Source organism: Falco biarmicus, chromosome 1 (assembly GCF_023638135.1).
Source record: "Falco biarmicus isolate bFalBia1 chromosome 1, bFalBia1.pri, whole genome shotgun sequence".
In the NCBI taxonomy this organism is placed as follows: Eukaryota; Metazoa; Chordata; class Aves; order Falconiformes; family Falconidae; genus Falco; species Falco biarmicus.
In genome coordinates, this window is record NC_079288.1 from 30949641 (window position 1) to 30972940 (window position 23300).

The 23300-nt window shown below is 41.2% G+C and overlaps 2 protein-coding genes and 1 long non-coding RNA gene across 23 annotated transcripts in view; 2 read left to right on the plus strand and 1 right to left on the minus strand.

Moving 5' to 3' along the window:
• Positions 1-16408, plus strand: part of MPHOSPH9 (M-phase phosphoprotein 9) — a 31702-nt gene extending 15294 nt beyond the window's left edge. For 7 of the 9 annotated variants that reach the window (XM_056324681.1, XM_056325097.1, XM_056324766.1 and 4 more), the window contains 15 exons: positions 601-1037; positions 1975-2133; positions 3096-3183; positions 3984-4199; positions 5303-5350; positions 5721-5785; positions 7574-7678; positions 9277-9414; positions 10142-10317; positions 11141-11305; positions 11639-11759; positions 12546-12649; positions 13472-13683; positions 14114-14182; positions 15332-16408. In XM_056324681.1, coding sequence (XP_056180656.1) covers positions 601-1037; positions 1975-2133; positions 3096-3183; positions 3984-4199; positions 5303-5350; positions 5721-5785; positions 7574-7678; positions 9277-9414; positions 10142-10317; positions 11141-11305; positions 11639-11759; positions 12546-12649; positions 13472-13683; positions 14114-14182; positions 15332-15433 — 2205 coding nt within the window. In that variant the 3' untranslated portion in view covers positions 15434-16408. The remainder of the gene's footprint in view (positions 1-600; positions 1038-1974; positions 2134-3095; positions 3184-3983; positions 4200-5302; positions 5351-5720; positions 5786-7573; positions 7679-9276; positions 9415-10141; positions 10318-11140; positions 11306-11638; positions 11760-12545; positions 12650-13471; positions 13684-14113; positions 14183-15331) is intronic. The other 2 variants (XM_056325013.1, XM_056325170.1) reach the window with 2 other exon arrangements.
• A 525-nt stretch (positions 16409-16933) lies between these two features.
• Positions 16934-22567, minus strand: LOC130143589 (uncharacterized). Its single transcript, XR_008819777.1, has 2 exons — positions 20384-22567; positions 16934-18290 (listed from the first exon to the last, which is right to left on the minus strand). It is a non-coding gene; the product is annotated as an uncharacterized LOC130143589 (long non-coding RNA).
• Positions 18701-23300, plus strand: part of PITPNM2 (phosphatidylinositol transfer protein membrane associated 2) — a 141406-nt gene continuing 136806 nt past the window's right edge. For 4 of the 13 annotated variants that reach the window (XM_056323474.1, XM_056323653.1, XM_056323735.1 and 1 more), the window contains exon 1: positions 18703-19055. The gene's annotated coding sequence lies outside the window, so the exon portion shown is untranslated. Of the gene's footprint in view, positions 19056-23300 lie in introns of all 13 variants that reach the window. The other 9 variants (XM_056324094.1, XM_056323814.1, XM_056323909.1 and 6 more) reach the window with 4 other exon arrangements.

Sequence of the window (23300 nt, forward strand, 5' to 3'; positions counted from 1 at the left end):
GCAGGCACGAATCTGCTTACGCTGAGGCTGCAGCTGATGAAATGCAGTGGAACTGCAGCCGCAGGAGCGGGGTTTTCTTACTGTTTCCCACAAGACGATTTCATTCCACCCATGAAAAAGAAGAGGCACAGATTTGTGGAAATATTCTTTATCATATCTGTTTCTTTATACACCTTTCAGTCTTGTACACAATCTAGTAATGATGACTACTGTGTGATAGCTTCTCGATATAATCCATGAAGTGATTTTTGTAATGGTGCAAAGTTATTGCTTCAATCTACAAGCAGACATCAGAGTCCTTCTATTTACATGATAAAGTTTCAAAGGTTTTCGAGACAGCTACAGATGTTAGACATATCTTTTATTCTTAATGGAAACTTAGAAAATCAAGATGCAAATGTTTGGAATATCTATCATCATCTAAGCTGTTACAGGTCCCTTCATCTTGCTTGTTGCTGCCAAATGATTGTAGTAATATTCAGTATGATTCCTGCAATGTGTTACATGGATTACTAATGTCTTCAGATAAACTCCATTTAGAAGAACAAAAGTTAACTCACAATTACTATTTTTTTTTTGGCATTGTACCTTATTGCCTAGATCTTGACGTTGGACCCAACTCTGCATATGAAACCAGGTCAGCAGAACCCAGGACGCTGTTTTTTCAATATTCCTGAAGAGACTACTCCTTTTTCTCCAGACTCTATGGCAGAGCCGGGTTTTTCAAGTCATTGTGACACAGACTCTTTTTCACAGACAAGTAATTCATCTCAGTTAGATGATTCTCCAAAATATCCTGCCAGCAGCAGAGCTGTGCATTCGGACCTCTGGAGAAATTACCCATTCCAAAATGAAAACAAGACCGGCTCTCCCCTTCCGGTGGCATACAGGGGTGCTGATAAAGATCTTTTAGTCAACACTGAGGAGGAAGAAACACTGACTCTGACTCCATCTTCTGTTACTCAGTGTGCTGACAACAGTTTGCCAGAATATAGTCTTTCAGTGACATCTGTTGAAGATCCTGTGATAATGTCAAAGTAAGTACTTTTTTTTTCCTTTCTTTTTTAAAAGTCGTAGAGTTGGTGCTTTCACGAAAGAAGTGAAACTTAACAATACTAGTAAAATGAACAAAGTATGTGAGTTCTGTTTGCTTAGAACATAGCTGGACACTGCTGCTTTTTAATTTCCCCTGCTTTTTCTTTTCTCCTCTGAAGTACAGATGGCGTATGAATAGAACAGTCATCTTCCACTTCTTGCAATTGCCTTTCTTTAGACCATACTATTTAATCTTCTTTAGACCATACTATTTAATCTAAGGCATAATATTTGTACTCTGTCTTCCTTGGATGTCAAAGCCTTAACTGGAAGGCAAAATAATTTTCTATGTTTTATTTGGTTATTTCTTTTTATACATTAAAATAAAAATACTTCATAGGCAGTAGGAGGGAGTTAATTTAGGCAGAGAATTTCAAAGTTCTGTGGGGGTTATGTTGTCCTATTTAGAGTCAAATGGTTGGAGAAGCACAGAATTACTGTACTTAGGAAAAATAAATATCCTCCATTCACTACTGAAGCTGTCATGATTTACACAAGGGCCAGCAGATGTACATTCTGTGTGTGAGGGTTTATGTTGGGGTCATGGTTTCAAGATGGTTCAGTGTTTTGTGTTTTCCTATTTTAATTCTACATGCATAGTTTCTAGTGCAGAGCAGAGGAGAGAAGAGAGAGTAAAGCTTTGTATTGTAGTTGTAGATAATAATGTGTATTTGTGTAATGTGAGGACTTCTGTGCAAGCCTTAGGTTGTCTGCCACTGCTGCAGATGACAAAGCTTTCTTTGCTTCAATCTGAATGCAGCAAAATTCTGTAAGAGAGATTTATATGCTGAGTTCATTATGTGCAAATGAATGTAGCAGTGCATGGTTATGTGGATAGCTGAAATTTTTTTTTGTTGTTGTTCTCAATTTTGAAAATAGGATTAGGCAGAACTTGAGGGAAAAACATGCCCGACACATAGCTGATCTACGAGCTTACTATGACTCTGAGATACATAGCTTAAAACAGCAGCTGGAGGCAAGCCATAAAACTGCTTCATCTGAGGACTTGAAGAAAATCAATCAAAATCTTGCCGAGAGGTACTGGTTGTCCTTACTTGTGCTCTTCCTCTATTACATGGTTTTCTTTCCACTTCAAAAACCGAGTATGCTTGTTTAGAGTATCTTGAAAAGTTTATGTCACTCTTCAACTCTGAAGATTTCATGCATCTATGATATTAATGTTTTCTATTAAATACAAATTTTGCATTACTTAATGCAGCTGTTTAAGATCAGTTTAAAATTATTATTAGGCAGCAAGTGTGATGTTTGGACCAGAGGTCTTGTTTGACCTGATTTTTGCTGAAGCCGGTATAAATTTTGCTCAAGAAAAGCTGTCAGGTGGAGGTAGTCCTAAGCAATTTGTAATGGAACTATTTAAGTTGTAAGATAGTGCTCACCTGTCATGCTAGTCATTGCCAGCTTTACAAAGCCAATTTGCCAGTTAATGCTGGAGTCTGTGCGCCTCACCTATACATTCCATCAGATACAGCATGAATGTTTGCTATATATGGAAGTTCAATGTGACTTTTATATAGGTATTGCTAGTCAAAATACATATTGCCAATTTAGACAGCTAAAATACTATCAAAATTTATGCCCTTCAGAACAATTGAGAAAGCCTCTGAGTAGCTGGGACTCTCTTGTACTTATCTTCCAGCACTAGTGCGTTCCAACTATTGAAAGTGACTTCTGAGCATCATTTATTGAGTTAAAGTAGCTTGGAATATGTTTTCAGTCATTAATGATCACACAGCATCATCAATTAGCTGAAGTGGAACTCTGCTCTGGTGCATCTCAGCTGTGTTTGGCTCTGCAGCTCTTACGCTGTGACCAATCTGGAGCCTCTGCGTGCATTCCCAGTTTGCAGTGGCCTAAGACTATGGGAGGAGGTTGGACACCAAAATTTGTGGTGATGCTTGAGGAAGAAAAGGTAGCTATAAAATGCAGATGTATTATTTTAAAATGTCAAGAGATTTTTCTAATTTGTATGTTCTAAATAGGTGCGACCAATTAGATGCTGCTCTGAATGAAGCAAGTGCTCGCATAAAAGCCTTTGAAAATAAGAATAATATGCTAGAAAAGCAAGTGGTAAGTATGTATTTTTAAATCAAATTGCTTTTTAACTAAAAGGGTAAAAGAATGCACTTTTTCATTATTAAGCTGATCTGTGTTTCCATGTCTTTCTCTTTTTATTTTCAACCTTTCTTTTTAATATATGATACCATATATCAGTATGTTACACCAGTGACTTTCCCAGCTGAGTTTCTGAAGGCTGCATACTTGAATCACCATCAATTTTGCTTATGAACAACCTTTCCAGGGTAGAAGGGATCAAACAAAGTTTGAGTGAAATACATGTGTTTTATGATGTCTCTCTTTAGATTTATTTAAAAAAATAATTTATTTTGTTTAAATTACTTTGTCTTTGATTTCTTATTAGAGCTGTGATAAAAGCAAATCTCATCTGCACTGGGGCAAAAATACTCTAATTCTAAGTATATTTATACAGCCGTGCTGGGTAGGTCAGCCCAGTTTGCTTATGACTGTGTAGCTGCATTTATTGGTCAAAGAACAGGACACTCTGTCAATAAAGTTAGAACTTTAGAATAAAGTCAAGACTAATTAATTCCACCTTTTTTGGCCATTTTTCTATGCTGTGAAGCAAGACAATCAGCTGGGATTAGAGGCCTAACCTCCAGATACTTTAAGTCCTATAAAATAAATACATCTTTGGGGGTTTTAGTCTTCATTTTCATGAAGACTAAACAAAAAAACTTGTTCCGTTCATGTACCTTTGTTTTCTATTTAGACAAATTTAGATTCTGCTTTGTACTGAAATAAAAACTATGCTGGTTAAGCATTATAATGAATGTTTTCTTCTCCTGCAGGCAGATTGGAGAGAACGCTTTTATGCAGTCAGTAATACTTCCAAAGTTTTGCAAGAACGGATTGAAGAAATGCGCACTAATAATAAAGAGAAGGATAACACTATCAGTCAACTAAAATCGAGGCTTAAAGATCTAGAGGAAGCATTTGAAAAGGCTTACAAGTTATCTGATAATAAAAATACAAGGCTAAAGGAAGAAAATAAAATGTTTCAAAATGTAAGTAAGAAAATGGGCAATGGTGTTCACAGTTGCACAGTGTGTTACGAACACAGCAAGTCCTGATTGTTTTGGAAAACTACTCAGTTTGCCATCATGAAGTCTTAACGCACAGCTAAGAGAACAGAAATTATTCAGCTGACTGTGTAGTAGGCTAGGTGTTATGTGATACTATGGACCTCATAGATACTTAAAAACCATTATTTAAGGCAGCAAGTTTGTATTTGATGTGGTAACACTTGTCATAGTCTGTCTCGGGTATTTTATTACTCTACGTGCTATTAGTTCATTTTATTTTCAGAGACGTTACAGGAAATTATTTTAGAAACTTATTTTTTTCCTCTCTTAAATGTAGTGGGGATGGACCGAATTTTTCATAAGTCATCACAACTTGCTAAAACGGTTAATTGTGTGTGATTCTTAAACTGAAAGAGGGTGGTTTTAGATTAGATATTAGGAAGAAAATCTTCACTATGAGAGTGGTAAGGCATGGAACAGGTTGCTCAGGGAAGCTGTGGGTGCCTCATCCCTGGCAGTGTTCAAGGCCAGGTTGGACAGGTGCCTAATGGAAGGTGTCCCCCCCTGCCATGGCAAGGCGGGTGGAAAGAGATGATCCTTAAAGGTCCCTTCCAATCCAAAACATTCTGTGATTCTATGATTTTTAGACTGAACCAAATTGCTCTGATTCTTCAGTAATAGATATATGGAATGTTTAAATGGATTGGCAAAATGGGTATTAGCTGGAAAAGCTACTTCATGCTTTTAATACCTTTTTTACAATTAAAATTTAAAAATACAAAGTCGGCTTTAAAGTCAGCGAGGAATTTGACTGGTTCATTCAGCTCCTTCAGTTTCTTTAGAGATAAGTCATTTGAAAAGGAGAAATACATTGTGTATAGCTCTGTCTCCTCTTGTCCTGTCTATAACTTTTTGTCCAATTAGAAGATGCTAAGCCTTAAATACTACTAAAGTACACTTTGTATCCCCTGTAGTGCTTCTGCGTATGTTAGACAAGCAGTTTAGATGATTTTACAATGATCAACAAAACTTAATTGTGTATGGTCTCAGTGTGGGTTTGTGTGTTCTTTTCTGTTTTGTTTTAGCTTTTAGGAGAATATGAGTCCCTTGGAAAAGAACATGAAAGAGTAAAGGTAAGTACACATTAGTTAATTAAAAAAACAAGCATGCAAAACGTGATAATGTGCCATAGACTTAACTGAACTAACTTGAGTATTTTGAAAAAGATAACTCGGAAAGTTCCATATTTATTTTAACTTACAGCTTCTTACTGTATCTTCAGAGGCCTGGAGGGAAAAGGAAGGAGTTTTGGATATATTGTTTTCTGGTCATAGATAGCAAAAGTACTGCAGTCAAAGCCAGAGAAATTTAATGGACCTCTCTTTCAAATAGGAAGGTGTATTTAATGTATTGTTTTCAAGACTGATGCAGAGTGACTCTTTTTTCTTTTAATACACTTCTGTAGTTTCTAGGCTTTTTACTTTTTTCCTTGTGTACTTGTAGGATACATTAAATGCAACTGAAAACAAATTGCTTGATGCAAACACGCAGATTTCTGATTTGAAAAGGTAAATGTGAAACTGTCTTATTACTATTTTAACAATATGAAATACAGGCTATGGCCTAAACACTGACTCCTAGATTACGAAGATCTTGCAAGTTTAATTACATCTTATGAAGCATTTCATGTTGCTTTATGTTACTTTGTACACACTGTAAAAATCCCCTTTAGGATAATGTGGTTTTTTTCTACTTCCTCAATCATGTCTTCCAGTGGGATATAATTAACGGCTTCCTTTCTGACAGCTGTCACTCAGCTAGTCCAGCCAGTCCACTGCTCAAGCCGTTACTGCTGCAGTTGTCCTCTAAGGAAGCCCCCTCTTCAGCTAAGTGGCCTCTGTTCTGGTTTTCAGGAGCAAGGATGCAGCCAGGAATTTGTTCTTTAAGACTATGGCTCTTAGGCATGAACAAAGGACAGAAAGGTGTTCCATGTGTAGAGCAGGAATAGCATCTCCTCTGGATGGTAGTGCCTCATGCTACCTGGATCTACTTTTTGGTTGGGAGGACAGAAATCCATTGAGCTTTATATTTTCTGGGTAGTCCCTAGGCAAGATGTATGTGACCATTGAGGGGTTTGGTTATAAACAGATGCTCTAATTTGGGATTTCTCAGCCAGTCCTTGTCAGGGGTGTTAAACAGCACAGTTAGGTAAGAAGGCCTAGAGAGGTGAGGGGAGAGAGCATCAGAGAGGGCAGACATCATAATGAGGTGGTGTTTCACATCATTCATCTCCCTTTGACCTTCTTTTGCTGGTTTGTGCTGTTCATAACTTCCTTTTATTTTTTTATACGAGCAGCTGAAACCCAGACCATGAAGAAGAATTGTTATTTTTTTAAATGTGTGTTTTGTGTTGATTCTTCTAGAAATGTGGCTACCAGTTTCACCTCTAAATTCACTCCAAATCTCATAGCACAGAGCATTAACCTGTGCATAGTCTTCAGCCCAAACCAGGAAAATAGCGAAGGTGATCCTCGGGAGATGTCACAATCCTTTTGTTTACTGCTCAGATGATTTGATTTTTCAGAAAGTCTAGAAAGAATGAATAGGAATAATTTTAGAAAGGAATAAAGGAAGCCAAAACCACTCTGCCATGTTGGGACTGTTGAGGAAATGAAGATAGCATGAAGGACAGTTCAGTCAAGTATTTCTATTAGTGCTTCTATTTTTTTCCTGCCTGATTCTCAGTGCTGCTAGCTAGGGACCATTCCAGACTGGGGAAATTGTAGTGGAAAAGGAGACATTTGTATCCTGCTCCAGAAACCTGTTTTTCTGTTCCCCAAGTGAGGAATGCATAAGGTTATGTTGTTGCCAAGGGCTAGCTCACTGAAGATGTGGGAGAGAGGAAAATCATGTGAAGAGCCTGAGCAGCAGATTGGTGCAGTTACCCAAGTGACACACAGGAGAAGGAGCCGCTCATTAAATCCAGAGGCAGGGAGACCTTTCCATAAGTACATCATTTCAAGGAGGAAAATTGTTCTGTTTTTCCCAGCCCCTCTGAGGTGAATGCTTTGATCCATGGCAGTATCTCCTGGTCTTGTCTTTCTAGCTAGGTTACCTAACTTACTTAACTTGGAGTTCAAATACATGTTTATATACATATTTATATAGATGGATAGGTAAAAATGTAGTAGTTGCTATTGTTCTTCTGCTTCACCCAGGATATCTGAATAAAAATGAGAAACTCTAAGAAATACGATATATCTTTAAATAATCATTTAAATAATTTAAATAAAAATAAATTAAATATAAGATCATTTAAATGATATACTAATGTATCTTTGCTACTTCCATGTTAGGACAATTTCAAAACTTGAAGCTCAGCTCAAGCAGGTAGAACATGAAAATATGTTGAAACTTCGCCATGTTACCGAAAGTCATTTAAGAACCTCTTGTACCACCAAGTAAGTGAATATTCCAACAGTGTGAAAACAGGTCATGTGTTTTAGAATACTTTTAAACATATTTTGGCTAAAAATGGATCAAGATGATGTCAGTCCATAAGGCTAAACTGGATTAAGCACATGTGACATAATCCAGAGACTTCACATGCCAAGAAATTATTAAAAACAAATAAATACTTTAGATAATATATGTGTGACTTGGCAGACTGTCTCTATCTAGTCTTCCCAAGTGAGGGTTTGATGGGTCTCAATTGCTCAGCTGAATAAGGATTCCCATACTTGACAAAGATCTTGGGAATAAAATCTAATAGTCCCAAGTAGGCATGGGAGATTTTCTTTGTGTCTCTGTCATGGATTGGAAAGGCTGGTTACTACTTTTTATATTTCTAAATATAGTTTGTACAGGTATCCTGAGAGCAGGGTGGAAGTTCAGTTGGAATGCATGCTCTAGTTTGAATTGTGAATTTATGTGAAGGAAATTAAAGTTGGCCTGTGGGATGTTTTTTAATAGATTTTTTTAAAATGTTCAAAGACCTAAAAAGCTTTGTTCCCCTCTTTGTTTTTTATTACTTAGCCAAGGCTTCTTTTGTGTCTCCCAGTTCAGCACTGATGCTGTGAAGCCCAAAATGATAATGTAACTTGTTTTGTGGATGTCCATGTATGTATTGAACAGTAATATTTTGGGGGGGATCTGATATTTTTATGATTGTGAAGATGCAGGTAAGATGTATTGATATATTACAGCAATGGATTTCTGTTGAGAGCCATTTTTAATATTTATGAACAAGATCCCTCAACAATGGATAGAAAAAAGCAAGACCTGAACATGGCAGGCCATGTTCATCAGGGAGGAGGATGTAGGAGCCAGTATGGATTGGGAAGTTAATCTCTCCCTAACGGATCTCAAAAGCTCAAGGCAAGCTCATTCCAATTGAATGCACAGCAGGATAGATTAACAGAAAAGTAGTTACGGTTCATAGCTTGTGTAAACAAAACCTGTTTTTTTCCTAATTATCATCTACTTTCTTGTGTATAAAAATTACTTTTTTTTTTTTATTTCAAGATAATAGTACACTCATTGATGCTTATTAGTTAATATTTATCACTTCCAGGTCGTCAGCGGTGACTTTTCTTGTTTGTGTTTTTTGGTTTTTATTTTTTATTTCTGTAATAAGTGGTTTCAAAAGGAAAGCTGGGGTGAGATGCTCTGAACTATTGGGGTAATCTACACCAAAATATTCTTGTTTAATTGGTTGAGAATTACTTGTTACTCAGACCTTGGTCTGAGTAATCAGCATTAAATACAAGATGATCTTCCTGGAGTCCTGCATTCTGAGCATATTGCATAATTTAGACTGGAAGCTCAACATATATAATTTTGGTTTGGTTTTTTTAAAATATTTGATTTTTACTTTAAAAACGTGTTCTAAAAAGCAGTTATTTTTTTCCACAGTATTTACAAGTTTATTGTGTACTTGTTAGTGTTTCTGTTTAACTAGAATAAGTAGCTGGATTTTCTTAATTTTTTTCCTAAATTAATTAAAAAAAAGAAAAAAATCCAAAGCTTTTCATAATAGTGAAGTTTTTTGTTCCCACAGCAAGTTGGCAACTCCTGATGTCAGCAGGCGAAAGTGGTTGATACCAGGAGCGGAGTATTCGATCTTCACTGGCCAGCCTTTGGAAGTCCCGGAAAGCCCCAAAGATAACAGACTAGAAGGAACCTATATTCCCTCTAGGTGAGTTAGTTTCCTTCAGTATCTACTATTATGTAAAGTCAAACACTTCTAAAAAGAGTTTTATCCAGAATGGACTAGATTCATATTTCTGGATTTTGTACTTGTGAAATAAGAGTTCTAAAAAAACTATCTCCATGTTGTAGATGCTATACAATTCCTTAAAAACAAAACAACTTTCTTCCTTCACTGACTTGGTATGAAATAAGCAGCAACAGCCTGCAGCACCTTCCTTGAAATACCAGAAAGCTTCAGCTGCATCTTGAGCTGCTGTCTTTATACTCTCTGTGTTTGTGTCCAATTCTACTCTTGAGTTTGGGCAGAGTCTGCTGTGTTACATTGGATGGGAGCTGTTGTAGCGGTTGGCTGCAGCGCTTTCTACCAGTGTGAAGCTCCAGGTGTAATTTAGGGTATAATTTAGTAGTTTGCTGCTTTACTCAGAAGTTTCTAAAGCCTCTGTCAGGATGTATTCGGTTCTAAGTACATGTCAGGTCACCAAATTTAACTCACGCTGTTCAGCTTCGGATTCTTGAATTGGCTATAAGGCAATCCTCAGGTTCTTGGCTGAAATTAAAAAACACCCTTAAAATTCTCAGTTTGATAGCTGTAAATCTCAAATGAAATTTCTCCAGGTTTTTGTTTATTCAGCTGCTCTTTGCGTATATGAAATAAAGTAAAAAAAAAACCCCTTTGATCCTTTTTTTCCTTCCACCACCTCACGTTCTTTAAGGTACCATTCTCCTCCTGAAAAAGATTCCTCACAAGAAGACTCTTCAACAAACACAACAGAAAAGAAAGAAAATGATGTGTCAGAAGCACCAATTATAAAAGCCTTCAAAGAACTTGAAGAAGGGAAAGCATTTAAAGATTGGGGTACACAGACAGAAAAAGAAGACGCATCAGCTAGTAAATTTTATTTTTATATTCCTCAGCTTGTCTTTACTGTCTTTCCTTTGTTTGCATGCCTCTTGGATTTGTTAATCTTGGCATTAAAGTCCATCAGGCTTGAGTGATGGGATAAAAAACAATTTTAGCATGCAAACTTCTGGAGTTTTCCTAAGAAAATTCAAAATTATACAGCTAAGTGACTTGTTTAAAATAGAGGGAATGTAAAGGTTGCTGTTAGGTCTCAAGCTACAGGGTAGCTAATGTCCTTTCTCTAAGAATATCTCAGTATTTATAAACAGTTACTGGAGGTCTAATAAAGCTCTGATTAGTTGTACATCCATTTCAGTTTTGTTCTCATGGTGGTGTATCAGAGCATTACCAAGAAAGCTGGCACAAGTACTGTAGGACTGTGCTGAGCTGTTGTAACAACATTTATTTAGAAAGCCTTGTAATTAGAAAACTCTGAGTCTTTCTTAAGCGCCTGTGCTCTTGGTTCAGGCAGGTACTCCAGCCTCCTTCCCAAAAGATGCTTTTGTCCTGCTTTCCACTTTCTCTTTATTAAATTGGTGTTTATTAAATCATTGCTCCCACACACGCTGCAAAGCATCCTTTTTCATGAGTTAAAACTTTCGTGACTATGATAAGCAGGAAGCAAGACTTGAGCAGAACAGCAAATATGTTGATGTGAGGCAGACTAAGTGCAGTCTTTGTGCAGTAAAAGCTCACTACAGGAGAATATTTGTGAGTACTTGTACTGAAAAAGATTGAAATTTGATTTGGATATTATATCCACATGTTGGCTATTATATTATTAATATAATATTTATTTTTTTTTTATTAGAAACATCAAATCGACGTCAAACTGTTGGGTTTGTTGAAACTTCTTTAGTTGCTAACCGATCCCCGGAGAAAGGTAAAGACCAACACAGACCAAAACGGTACAACTCCCCTTCTGGCCAGAGGTCATCGTCCCTTCCTCCTTCCAACAGGAAGTCAAATACTCCAAGTCAGTGCTTTTCTGAAGTTTGGTTTGTGTTACTCAAAATGTAGAAGCAAGTAATGAAAAGCTGCTCTAGAAGAAAGAAAAATAAAGATAGGATTTCTGCATTATTCTAACAGTCTGGGGAAAAAAAAAAGCTTATCTATAATCATAAAAAAGTTAAAGTTCTAAGTTTATTTTCCTTTTTCTGTGTCACGATGCACTATTCATCTACTTTAAATAAACACGTAGACAGCTTTGAAAAAGCATTCTTTTGAGATGTAAGCATCTGATCACGTGAGTGGGAGATACTGCACTGGGAGAAGCTTTAGGTAGTGAAACAAACTTTGTCTTCTGCAGCAAGAAGAGAGATAATGTTGGCACCAGTGTCTGTGACATACAGCCCAAAACGATCTCCAAAAGAAAACCTCTCTCCTGGATTTAGCCATTTGCTTAGCAGAAATGAAAACACGGTGACAAGGTATGAGTCTTGTGAATACAATTGCATTCTGCTCATTAGTGTAACAGCAGTTTATGCAGGCTTAATGCTGCCGTTTCTTGTTGATTAAAAGTCCTGGAAAATGAGTCATGTCAAGATTTCTGAATATAAAGCCAGGTTTTACTTTTTTAAATCTGGCAAGAAAAATCTAGAATGATCTCCCGTCTTTAGTAAACCCAGCATCTCATCTTGGTGAATGCTAATTTTTTTTTTTAAACACAGCATTGATTAGTGACAAAGAAATTATAGAAGCATTGTTCTGTGGAGTAAGTCCAGATCTACATGCTGCTTATCAGGAGAGTAAATAAAAGTTGAAAGTAGTATCTCCGTACCTGCCATGGCACCTACAAGCATGTTAAAAAAAGACACAAACAACTTTCTGCTAAGTGTACTAGATGCTATGGTTTCTGTAGAGATCTTGGCTTGGCAAGGCTTGTAGAGTTTGAGAAAAGACTTAGTTGCAAGATTAAAGTGTAGGACACATGCATGAGGAAGAAGAAATGTCTAGCACCACTTTGATGGTTCTTGAGGATGACAACATAGGAACTCGGTGTGTTTGGGAAGAAAGTCACACAAATGAGGTATTTTGGTGTATGCAAATAGGAGTATATTGGGGTACGGGACTATGAGCAGCAATGAGAACCACAACACCTGTGGGATAGAAACTGTTTTATAAAAAAAGTTGTTTATTTAACCAAAAGGTGAAAAAGTAGAAAATTGTTTGATACATGCTTTCTAGCAAGTAGTTGTGTGCTTCTTGCCTTGTAGGTTTGATATACTTCTGGATGATCTGGAAACTGGGCCTGCATCTACTTTACAGCACAATAATACAAGAAAAAGGCTCCAGTTTCTCTCGCTAGATGATGTAGAAGGTAATCTGTCAATGGGGGGGAAAACTCTTCTTCATTATTTTTTTAACCGTGATTTCTTCCACATTGGTAGCACCTGCTGAAATAGAAAGCTGACCCTTTACTCTATGAAGTCCAACTTTTTAAAAAGTCCTCTGTATCTTGTCTTATTCCTGTAGACTGAGAAATACCATTCATGCAGCGTTTTATTTTTATGTATATGTGTGTGTGCACAAAGACAATGGAACAACAAAAATAATTAAATTGAGAAAGAAGGCCAATATGTTTTCCTATGCTTAACTCAGTTACGCAATGCATATCTTAGCAGGGTCCATATTAAGATGGACATACTCAGTCATACTAATAAAATTCTGTTGCTAAACATTGCATTACAGATAGCAAAGACTAAGTATAATAAAGCCATTTGTTTCAGAGTTTTTTAAATGATTGATTGAACTAAATATTTTCTCACTTTTGTAATCCTTGTCACAATGTTCTGCTTTTGTTTTTATTAATGCATTTATTTAGACTAGTGTTTTCATGACAGCTGATGTTTAGAAACCAGTAAAAGTAATTCCTAATTAGCACAGTACAGTTATCTGTTTGTTAACCAAAAAATATGCTGTATTACAAAGATCACTTGAAAGATGACCTGTACAAATGTCTTGCATTCTTCTGGGAAGTTTGCTCTAAGGCAAGCTAGTGAGGCTTTGCTAGTCACTGTCACAGCTGATACACCTCCAAAACCATGCTGCTTTTCTTCTTAGTGGTTTCTTTTTCTGTCTTATGCAATAATTTCACAGACAACTACAAAACAAATAAAAAGACCCCCATTTTGTTTGATAGGAAGGCAGCATTCGGGTGTCAGACACAGCTCTTGTGCTGAATCCGTCAATACTGGAATGAAGGAAACAACAGCTTGGGACGAGAGGAACGTAGCACAGAAATACGAGCCAGTGCTATCACCTTGTGAGGGAGACTTCAAATACACACCAAGGATTAAGACTCTGGCTGAAACAGAGAGGCTTTTTGATGAGCTGACTCAAGAAAAGCAACAGGCAAAGATTATTTTTTTTTTAAAGTTGTGGTGAAACATAATTGTTGTATGAGAGATGAGGGATGTAGCTGTATACCTATGGAATGTGTGGCTGAAATTCATGCGCAGTTTCTCGTATTCCTCTAGGAATGTGCCATTATCATTCCCTGCTCTACTTCCCATACTCCAGTCCTTTTCTGTCCCTACTTCATTCTGGCAAGTGGGAGTGCTCTCTTCAAAATGACCCTTGGGAAGGTTTGCCTACGAATGTTAACTTTTGTATCAGTTTTTGTGGCACAGTATGATGGTAACGTAAATTAGTGTTTACCAACAAGACTAGATGTGTCTCTGTAATCTGTATACCTCGCCTCTCTTTCTGTAAGATGAGTTAGGAAGGCTTATTTTGCCTCTTGAAACCATCATTTACAGCTGAAGTTATTTTCTGTTATTAGATTGAGGCTGCATTGAGTCGAATACCTTGTTCTGGTGGAAGAATGACCTTGCAAGCAAGATTAAATCAGGTGAAAAAGCTTCTACATATGACTGTTCTCTTAAGTTGTTCTTCCACAATTTGAGACTATATAGTGTAGATTAAAGTTTTGCTATATACTAAGTACAATTGGTATGAGAGTTTTTCCATACCACTGAGAATTGTTCCAGAATATGGCTGAATTTTGAATCTCTGTTGAAGATGTTCTCTAGACTTAAATTGCAGTAACTTCCCACTTACCTTCTAATGCAGTAAATTACAAACACACCTTTTACATAGTAAGTCAGAGTGTAAGTCTGGATAATTTGTATGCAAATGATTCAGAAAAGAATAATTAGTCTTGCAAACATTTCGTATAAAGAAAAAGTTGGTGTCTGTATACATATATATGTATGTACTGCGCAGTGTATATCTTCTACTTTTTGTACACGGCATGCATATTTCCAAATCACTGCAAGAGGTAGATAAAGGCAATATGTTAAGAAAATGCAGTGACTATGGCATAGATCCTGAAGCTGTAGGGAGGATGTTCTGCTGTAGAAGAAAGTGCAAAGTTTAGGTTTTGGTTCATTGGTTGGTTTTTGTCTGCTTGAAAGTATAAAGAAGAAAATAAGTAGGCAAAAATAAGTAGTGTAGGTGAAATACAGGAGAGTACCTTCTTTGGAAAACTTTACAGACTGTTTCAATAAAAAACAAGCGTCTCAAAGTTGTAGAGGTCTCTATGAGGACTCCAACTACAGTGTTCCCTAAATTGTAATCCCAGGGCTTGTTATCAGTTTATCATTTTGAAAGTAAAAGTGCATCCCAGTAAATCCATACTGCCACTTACTGCGGTGATCAGCTGTTTCCTAAATGTCTCTCCCTAATTACCAGCCTGTCCTAATTCTTCTCAAGTTTATCTCATGGGGAAAAACCCCAAAGTACCTGAAACTGTTTTAAAAAAAGCCAACAACCCACAAATACACACACATACATAAAAATAATACGAAAAGTTTGGATGTCTGACTCTAGGGTTTGGGTGGTAACACAATGCTAGTGACGCATCAAAAAGGATTCCAATTGAATGTAGCAGTAGCAGTAGTTTCTTCATTTTAGGAGGATCATTGGGTTTTGTTGCATGTTATTAAATCCTTTATGGTTTTCCATTTCTGAATTTCTTTTCTTTAACTGTTTCTTTTAGGAAGCCCTGGAAGATCGCTTGGAGAGGATTAATAGAGATTTAGGATCAATACGTATGACTCTGAAAAGATTTCATGTTTTACGTACCTCTGCAAATCTTTGACAAATCTCTCTTGAATGCAGATATGCTTTTTCTTTCTTTTTCTTTTTTGCACTAATATGTAATTATGCACTCAGTAAATGCAAATTGTTTTGTATTTTTATAAACCCTCAATAGTAGTTTTACAGCTGTGTTACCCTTTACAAACAGCAATATTTTGTACTTCAAACAGCCGCCTATATTTTGAACATATTTTTGTTACACTTGAGAAATCGATGTTTATCCTGTATTGTAATATTTTTAGAAATATTAATTATTTTTAAATAGTGATACTGAATTTATAATAAGAGTAAGAAACTAAAAGGCAGCTTGTTTTCAGAAAATGATAGTGTTACCCTTTTTTGCACTTCGTTTTCCTCACAGTTTTATAAATATTTATGGTATGATGTAAATATTAGCCAATAGGAAATTTTGAACTTTAGTACAAAAAGCAACATGAATTACCTGTGTTAAAAATAACTACTGTTGTACGGTAAATCCTTTTAATTTAAACCTTAGAACGTGGATATTTTTCATCGTGACACAACAGTGAGCAATACTTGCATTATGGCTGGCTGGCTGCAAATTGGTATGTGTGTTGCTGGTTTGGGTGCTGCTGGCTGTGTTAGGAAAATATTGCTCTAAATTATTTGATGTCTCCCAACAGTCACAGTGAGTAGTGTTTTAATACCAGGGGTACCAGGATTCATGAGACTGACAGCAGCCATTCTCCTCCCGGTGAGCGACTCGACTCCAGCTGACACTGCAGGACTGTAACTACTTAACCGAAGTTACTGTTTTAATTTTCCAGACTGGGTTTTGTGCCATGCCAGTGTTATGGTCATATACATTTCCAGATCAAATCCAAGCTATATTTGTGAACATACATGCATTTTTCTTGGTGAAAAATACGTATTTGCTGGTTGGCATATTGCTGAATTCCTGTCTGACATTGATATTTTAGTTTGTATTTTAATATTAAATAAATGTTTAATTAGATTTTTTTCCTCCTGCCCAAGACCAATAATAGGTTCTGGGATATTACATCAGCGATAATGTAGGTTTTAATCATATTGTGTGTTTCAAATTCTGTCCTTGTTCAAGATGTTTAGCCACCAATGACGTGATTATAAGGCCAGAATAGCTGTCGTAAAGGAAGCTTGTGAAGGTCTGATTCTAAAATTAGAGCGCTGTGTTTTAAGATACTTGATGAAGAACTATACCCCTGCACAGTCTTTTTGAAAAAAATGTATTTTTTGCAGCCACTTCTGCCCTGTGGGTTCTTTTAATAGAAGATCAGAGTTGGGGAAAAGTCGAGGATGTTAGTAACTCATTTTTTCCCCTTTACATTAAAAGGTAGAAATTGGGCCTGAATGCTTGGAGATAACTTGTTCGAACGTGTTTCCAGGCTACAGGAATAGATGTACAGTTTTGATGGTATCCCATATTTTTACTTGTACTTTGTACTTAGAAGGGATTGAGGGAGGAAAAAAAGAATCTTGACTTCCCTGTGCAGCTCTGCTATTTAGCTGAAGAAGTTTTCCCGCCACTTTAAGTTGTTAATGGTCCAATTTAAAAATATTCTTCAAAAATACTGTTCAGTCAGCAGGATTTTTCCAGGGAATCTATCACAGGAAAATTTCATGAGTCCACTAGTGGTCTTGTTTTCTTTCATCAGCACTACAGCAAAACCAAACTGAATTTTCCTGACAGACGTTAGAAAGGAGTAGGTAAATCAGTTCAGCTATTTCGCTGCTTTTCTGTATAACCTCCCTTTATCTCTGCTCCATTCTTTCCAGCACTATTCATATACTTTTTTTTTTTTTTTTACATCCAGAGAACTAAATTGTGAGTCAGAATTTATTTTATAATCAAAAGCCCTCCTCCATCTGTTGGAGCTCTTTAGGCTATTTATTTCGGTTCTATTCAAACGCTGAAGGGGGGGTGGGGGGTGAGAAGTAAGTGTTGCTCTTTGTAAACTTCTAGGACAACCTTTTCAAAGAACCGTCTGACTTGGGGTGACCTGTTCAGTGTGCTGCCTTTGGCCTGATTCTTCAGAGGGGCAGAGAATCTGCAGTTCCAGATTAAATCAGTGGGAGGCCTGAACACTCGGTGCTTCTGAAAATCAGACCTGAAGCATCAAAAAGTGGGGCACACTGCGCACATGTTGACTGTGGAAACGTGACAGCGTTTGCTGTGCACTTGGCTGGATGCTGTCTTTTTGTTTGCTTGTTTGTTTTAATCCCTTGCAAAATTCTTCCCCTTAACACGAGCAAATTGCCGTGTTCTGTAGTGGGGCACAACTAAGGACTTGCAGAGAACCAGAAGGCGATGTGTTCTCTGAGGAGGGTTTTAATCATCTTCCTCTTGCATTCTTGCACCTGACACCTCTCAGCTAGGCAGGCATTTATCATTTATCGCCTTTCCAGATCTGCTGGGTTCTGCCTGGAGCCCCAGGCTTTGTTCTGGTTCTGGCTGCCCTTGCAAGGCACTCCCATGCATAGTTTTCTCTCTGACTCTAAACCTTACGAAACATTCAGCTCTCAGATTTAACTTTTGGGAAAGGTAATTTGTCCACATCTCTAAAAACCAAATAATGATAATAAAAAAAAAATGGTGTCTCTTTGTACCATGGATAGCTTCTAAGTATAATCTGCCTGGTGCTTGGAGCTTTGTCTCTCGAAGGAACTGTACAGAATGAACAGGTGTACTGGGGCTGGGACCTGGAAAGGAGCAGAAGCGGGAGCAGGGCTCGGGGAGGTGCAGGGGAGCCCTCGAGAGTGAGGACACAGAACTGGAACCACCGGGCCGTAACAAGGGGCTGGTTGCTGGTGGCGGTGTGTGTTTGCAGAGCAGAACAGAAGCCGCGGGGCGATGCATCCTTAAAAAAGAAAACGGCAGGAGAGTGACAGATGGTTAAGAGGGAACAGCAAATTTTATTGCTGTTTTTTTCCCGAGGTTTCTGCATAAAATAACTGCTAAACCTTCCGTGCTGTCCCCACCCCACCCCGGGCTTTGCAGAGAGTGAAGTTGCAGGAGCACCCAGCGCTGCTCCAGGCTGGGGGCAGGGGCTTGGGCGGGCGCCCATCACCGCGGCAGCTGGGCTCCGTGCCGCGGGGCAGGCAGTCGGCAGGAGCGGCGGAGGGAGGCGGTAAGAGCCCCCCCGGGTGCGCCCCACGGCTGCACCACCCGGCTGGGCACAGCGGGGCGGTCCCGGGCCCCCGGCGCAGTCCCGGCCCCCGGCGCGGCCGGCAGGCGGCGCCCCTCCCCCCCCCTCCGCCCGCCCGCCGTGCGGCAGCGCCGGCCCGGCGCGGGGAAGGAAGTGGCGGCTCCGCGGCCGCGGGCACGGCTTAGCGGGGCGAGCACGGCCGGCAGGGCAGGGGCAGCGCCGGCGCCGGGGCTCCTCGCCGCCCCCGCCCCCCCGCAGCGCGGAGCTGCGGCGGCCCGCCCGCCCGCCTCGCCTCCCCCCGCCTCCGCCGTGCCCGCGCCGCGGCAGAGCCGGCGGGCGAGGAGCCGCCTGCGCCCGGCCCAGCGGCGCGGGGATTATGCCAGCGCAGCGCGGGCATGTCGGCAGGCAGCGCCCCGTAGGCAGCGTCAGCGCCAGCACCAGCCGCCCGGGCCGCGGCCGCCGCGCCGGGAGCAGCCGGTGCGTGGCGGGGGGACGCGCGGGGGGCGGCGGGGCGGGCCCCGGGAACGCGGCGGCTCCCCGGGCCGTGCCTCGGCGGGGAAGGGAACGGCCGGGGCCGGGGGGGTGCGGGGTAAGGCCGGGGCCGGCGGGGCGGCTGCAGCCTGCCCCGGGGGTCTGGGCGGGCTGCGGGGGAGGAGCGGCCCCTGCGGGCGGGTGCCCGGCCGGTGCGGCGGGGCCTGAGTGGGGCCGCGCGGTGTCCCCCTGCCCGCGGCCGGCGGGGAGCGGCGCCTGGAAAAGTTTCCCGAACGGAGGAGCCGGTGTGGGGGGCCGCGCGCTGCAGCTATGGCAGCGCCGCTGCCTCAGCCCCCGGTGCCGCACGCAGAACAGCGGCGGGCGCCTCCTCGCCGCAGCGCTCCCCGCCGGTGCGCTAACGGGGCTCGGCTGGGTCACCGCCCCCCCGTTATTCCTTTCTCTGCCGGCGCTGGCGGGTGGGAGGCAGCTGCCGCCTTCCCCCTCCGCCCGGGGTGCGGGCGCCGGCGTTTGACAGCCGGGCCGGCCCCGCCGTTCCCTGGCGGCAGAGGGAGCGCGCTGGGCCGGCGGGGCCGGAGGCCGCGGCGGGGCCGTGGGGCGCCGTCTGTGAAGGACCCTGCGCGGGGAGCGCCCCCGGCCCGCCCGCCGCATCCCTCCGGCCTGAGCCCCGGCCAGCCCGGCGCTGTCGGGGGAGGGCGGGGGCCTGCCAGCCCCTCGGAGCGGCCCGGCCCTGAGGAGGGGGCGAAGGCCCAGGGGAGGGCAAGGGGGGCGAGACAGCCGCCTCACAGGAGCAGCGGCTGGGGCGGAACGTCGTGTGCCGGCGGGGCTGGAGACCCCCTGCGGTCAGCGAGCCCGTCGGCCGCGCTCCTGGGGCTGCGCCGCCCCTCGGCGGGGCAAGAGGGAGGAATTTTTCCCGTTGTAGAGAGCAGAGTGCCCGCTCCTGAGCTGCGCGATGGGCTGCGGGGGGCCCTCCCTGCTGGGCCTCGGGGCTCTTCTGGCCTCCGCGCCCCCTGAGGGAAGGGGCCCGGCGGGCCGCGGCACGAACAACTTCAGCTTTTTGTGCTGCAGCTGTAGGTTCAGTCGCTCCCTTCGCCCCCTCCCCAGCCCCCGAGCTCCTCTGAAGAGCTGCAGGCACAGAGCAGCGTCCCCGGTACTGGGGCGTCCTTGGCCGAGCCGCAGCGGGGAGTCCCTCGGTGCTCTGACATGCCATGCAGCCCCGTTTTCTGTTAAAACGCCACGACTGAGGCAAAGTTGACTTAAATTGGGTGGTTGGAATAAAAAAAAAAAAAAAAAAAAGTTTCTTCCTGTGTTAGTACCTGCTGCGAGGTGAGGGCTTCCATCTTCTGTGCGCTCCGTGTGTCTGGAAGCAGCTAAGGGGGAAACACGGTGCCAGAAAATGTCTTTGAAGGCATAATCTGCGCGCGCTTAGCTTGGTACGTGACAGCAGTTTGACGGGACAACAGCAATAGATTAGTTTTCACATGCATCAGGACTTAAATAGCAGGCGGTTTGATTGTGTGTTGAAATGTCTGTGGCCTGTAAGACTCCTTATCTTCCTCTTGCGTACTAATTCCCTCCCCGTGCCCACATCTTTTTGCTCGTGCTGTATTTTTATCGCTTAGTTTATTTTTGTCACGACTGCGTTGTGCTCCCGAGTAATACAAGAAGACTGACTGCGTTGCAGAGTTCGGCACTAGCTTCTGAGTGATTTTTTTCCACTGTTGAACAGGAGACTGCTGTTTGTAGGGCAGCCTTTTCCCCAGCCTCTGGCAGACCTCGTGCCCACGACAGACGATAGATTGCCATATAGCCGGTTTTGCTGACAGGTAACCAGCTTGTCATCTTGGCCCCCAGGCTGCTCAGTAATTGCAGTGTCTCCTCGGGGTATACAAAATAAAGAATGGCCAAGCATGAAAGCACGGCTGCAGGCTTGTTCTGGCTTGCTGTTTTTCACGGGAATGTTGCTGCATGGTCCTCACAACGTGTTCTGATTGTGGCAGCATCTCTGAGGAGGAAAGAGAAATGGAACAAGCAAGGGCTGGAAACGCAGCTTGCTGTGCTTCTTGCTTTTGATAGAGCAGACTTGTGGTAGGCTGCTAGGTTTCATTAATCATATTTAAGTTTCTGTCACTAACTTTAATTAAAAGCATGGTTGATACCACTTTAATGAATGTACGGATGTTAGCCATCTTCATGCATAAAAATGCTTTTTAATTCCCTCACTATTCCCTTTATGGCCCTTAGATGCTTTTGTTGCCATTTAAACAGCATACAGTAGCAGCTGTTTATCTTCTTAATATAACTTTTTCTTGCATCTGTGTTGAGGAAACAGTAGTGGTTTGAGTAAACAATTCCCTGGTATCCTTTAACAATATTTTTTTAAGTAACTTGGCAGAAAGAGTTGTGATGTCTAAATAGTGAACTCCAAGGCTCTCACTGACAGTAGCCCTTAGCCTAACATAATTCTGCTAAAATTGTTCATTGTTCCTCATGCTTATGTGAGGTGGTGAGGAAAGTAAGAAACCCTCTATGTACGGTTTCCGATTCTGATGAGCTTAATGAGGATCTTTCCCTCAAACAATAACTTCTTATTAAAATATCCTTTCTATTTTGGGTTTGCTTTTAATGGTGTATTTCAATGCGTTTGTCGCTTGTTGTGCATCTAACAGCCTGAGCATTTATTGTGATCTACCATCTGGCATGTGGGAGTTTTATCTAACTTCTCATTTTAGTTGACAGCAACCAGTTTGCAAAGACCTTGTCCTGATTTTTTTTCTTTTTCTTCCCATAGAAATTATCAAAACTTACAACTGACAGTGGTGCTCAGGGGTTTTGAATTTAAACACATAGTCTCTTTTTATTCATTGTTTGTTACTGCTTTTATGAGTTGGCCAAATAGAGAAGCAGCACATCCTTCAGGCAAGCTGAATTGAAGATGGTTCCTCCAGTTAGTCCAAAACAGCATTAATCTACCCCCTGCATTCATATAAAAACCTTGTTATTCAGTTGCTGTCTTGGCAGTCTGACTGCAAGGCTTCAGAAAATGGCAAGTGAAAGCTGATGCTTATTCCTGAGTGTAGCTTGACTCATGCCATTCATGCATATTCATGGTAATGTCCTGTTCTAGGACCAGCATGATCCATTGAGAAACGTTTTTTTCACATTTTTCTTTGAGGCTTTCTCTCATTCAAGACACATACCTCATTTCGAGGAGAGGGGAGGAACAGGCATTGATGTCGGTCTGCTCTTTATTTTCATTTTTCTTAGAAGGAAAAAGCAACATCTAAACCCCATGGTTTTCTTAATAGCCAATTTCTCTAAATGGTGAAGATGCCTTCTAATTTAATCTTAAAGCTGGCTGACATAGGGTATGATGCAATTAATATTTCTGCTTATCTCCCCAAATTGGTAAGATACGTCTAAATTTAATTTTGAGCCTGCAAGCATCTTATAAACAAATGTTCTGTAGTATTCAGTGTGAATGGAAATGGAATAATTAATGTGGGGGGAGGGAGTAAATAAAACACTTTATTTTTAACTTTGTTTCCTGGGTGTTGGAGGAAATCCAAATGCCACAACATTGTACTGGGGCAGAGGCGTCAGTCTGAACTCACCGACGAACTGAAGGGGAATGTGGCTTCTCTAGTCGTGGTGTCCATGCCAAGAGTCCTACAAAATTTTAAACGAAGAAAGTAATGAATGGTATTTAGATGTTCTTAATGTAAGATGAACAGAACAATTTAGCATGGGGCTAGCTCAGATTCTGTCACTTCAGGGATTTTTAATCAGCACGATGCCAAGTCAGTATGCAGAGCTCCTCCAGTCGTGTTTGTGTATTTTCCATGGGCATGGGCTTTTGCCAGTGTGACTGTTTTGATAGTGGTTTGGTTTTTTTTTTAATTAAAAATAATATCCCTAGAAGCTCACAGCAAAATGCTTCAGTAAATCCCACTGGGGAACTTAGAAACCAGTTGGGAAGAAGATATCTTTCTTTTTGAGGGGTTGCTGTGGAGATCCAGGGGACCTCCTGAGAGATGGCACTGCCTGGAGACAGCTGCTTCCCATTCCTGCAACCCTTCCTGAGTGTGTGTGACACAGGATCAGGATCAGAGGGGAGAAGAAATAAGAGGTTGCTTAGGCAAGTAGAGATGAATAGTTATTGAGCGCATGTGGGTGCAGGGAGCTGCATGATTTGCCATGAAAGAGCAGGAAAAAATCAAATAAGCGTAGGGC